Source organism: Austrofundulus limnaeus, unplaced genomic scaffold (genome assembly GCF_001266775.1).
Source record: "Austrofundulus limnaeus strain Quisiro unplaced genomic scaffold, Austrofundulus_limnaeus-1.0 Scaffold67, whole genome shotgun sequence".
Classification (NCBI taxonomy): Eukaryota; Metazoa; Chordata; class Actinopteri; order Cyprinodontiformes; family Rivulidae; genus Austrofundulus; species Austrofundulus limnaeus.
Genome location: NW_013952469.1, coordinates 527980 through 530446, shown reverse-complemented (window position 1 = coordinate 530446; position 2467 = coordinate 527980). Strand labels below are relative to the sequence as shown.

Sequence of the window (2467 nt, the reverse complement as noted above, 5' to 3'; positions counted from 1 at the left end):
GTTAGTTAGTTAGTTAGTTAGTTAGTTAGTTAGTTAGTTAGTTAGTTAGTTAGTTAGTTAGTTAGTTAGTTAGTTAGTTAGTTAGTTAGTTAGTCTGGTCCCTCCATACCTAGCTGGATGTACATTTTTTTCTTATGGACAGTATTTATTCTGTAGGTTATTTGTTATTAGTTGTTGTTTTATGCGTGTTTAGTTACAGATTTTGTTTTATTTAGATACTTTTCAGTGTTTTAAAGTACTTAATACAAAAACTAAGAAATTAGTGTGTGGTAGATGCTTTCTTTGTTGTAACAATGCTTCTTAGCAATAAATCGTACATCAGGCACCTGACTGGGAGCACCTGGTCGGACCAGGAGCTCAAAACAAGAGTCAATAACAATAAGCTGTTTGCAGAGAAGATTTGTCTAATTTTTCATGTGTGCGACCCACAGCTCTACTTCTCATCCCACAAATGTATGTTCCTTACAAATGTGGCACCATTTAAAAGTTAACAGACTTTCCAATGATTTAATGAGATTTATTGCCAAGAAGCATCGTTATAACAAAGAAATAATGAACTGAACATCAATTTCTATGCTTTTTGTGCTAACTTATCTTGATTGTCTTCAACCATTGTTTGCCTTCTCTCAGCTGTTCACTCTCAGTAATCACTCCTCTCGACATACAAACTCAGCTTGTTTTATTGGAATGTAGTTTTCTGAAAGGAGACACGTGACAAATCTCTCTCTGTGCGGAACTCGCTCTGCAAGTTTGGTACATTGTTGGTGTCGAATAAAAGCAACAGATTCAAGTTTTAATCAACCTCCAAATGATCATATCATGACTAAAAAGGATTTTGTTTGTTAAACAAGTCTTACTGGAACATCAGGAGGAGGGACATCAGCTAATGAACAGATAAACTGTTTCTAACCAAAGTGTTCATCTGGTTTCTTCAGGTTGGTGATGCCCACAGTCCAGAGTTTCATGATGCTCCTACCTTCACTGCAGATTGTGTGGAGGAGCCTGATGGATACATTCACAACTCCGCTTTTTCACAGCGTGGGAAAATCCCTGTCCTCTGTTCGAGTTCAAACAGCAGAAGACTGATGCAGACGGCTGTGTCCCACAGGAAGGCGGGATGTAATGTAGGAACGAGTCAAGTTGAAGATGCAGTGATTCCAGTGGAACACACGAGTCTTTTATCAAATATGATATAAAATGAAGGAAACTAATGTGCAAAGCGATGACAATCATAAGTTAAACACATTCAAATCATTCAGTTTACATTTAGCGGCAGCTGGTCATGTTTGAAACCAGGTCCAGTTTCAGCTGAAGGGTTAATATTTTTATTTTATTATCAAGGTTACAACATCAGTGGCTTCTATCTGCGTATATTTCTGTGAATTACAATAAAAGCATTATTTTTGAGGAGCGTTTTTTAAGTCAGAAAAATGTCAACTAAACTCTAGTTTGATGCAAATCTAATGAGATGTAATAATTCAACAGAGAAAGATACAAACACAGAGGTGTATAACTTAAAACAAATAATTATCCCTTAACAAAAATGACTGGTAAACATGTATTTTACGGATTAAAAAATACTTAAGTAAAAGTAATAAAACTGCTCACAATTATCATGAAAATAAAAGTAATTTAATAAAAACTTTATAAAATTAAATTAATTCTACTGAGCAATTTACGCATTCTCTTTAAAAGAAAACATGGAAATTGCTTTAAATGTATTTTCATTTTATTTGCATGTATAATTTTGATGCATTATTATTTGCTTTGCAGAGTGCATAAACAATATATTTCATTATCAGTTAGGTTTTTTAAATTGGTGACAAGATGTCAAATTTTAAAGTAAAGAAGTATTTTTACGTTTTGAATGGAACAAACAAAAGTAAAGTTACTATATAAAAAATAATTGGTAAAATTACAAATCCTCAAAAGAATGACTGAAGTACAGTAACAAAATGAAGGTACTTTGTTACTGTACACGTCTGTGTACTGCTGCTGGGATTTTAGATGACAAAAATTTCTTCATGTGATCATATTTTCTGACTGCTCATAAATATTTCACACAATCCCAGTTAAATAGTGAAGACAGTTTATATTCAAACTTAAATATTTATGGTCAAAAGAATGTTAGAAATTAAAGACTTTGGGCTGATGTGAATTACCCAAAATGCATTAGTGTTGCATTTTGTGACCAAAGCATTTTTGTTTTTGTTTTTATTATTATAACTAACTGCTTCCAGGCTGACGGATGTAATGTTTCTGCTTTATGAAGATTTTCTGTATATGTTGCAAAGTATTTGACATGAGGTTAAAAGTACTGAAGTTAAAGTATTTATCTGGATGTTAAAGTCTCACAGGCAGCTTGTTTGCAGGCTTTTCTTACTGTATCTGTTGATGTAGACGTTTTATCTGCAGCTCCTACTGAAGTAACTCAGAAGAAACAGATCTTCTGAAAGCAGACTGTAAC

General features: G+C 33.3%; 1 protein-coding gene across 1 annotated transcript in view; it reads left to right on the top strand.

The window, feature by feature from the left end:
• cav2 (caveolin 2) overlaps positions 1 to 1813 on the top strand; it is a gene marked incomplete at its 3' end in the record, with an annotated part of 9032 nt that extends 7219 nt beyond the window's left edge. The window contains 1 exon segment of the mRNA XM_014010269.1: positions 936 to 1813. Coding sequence (XP_013865723.1) covers positions 936 to 1086 — 151 coding nt within the window.
• Positions 1814 to 2467: the final 654 nt, after the last annotated feature.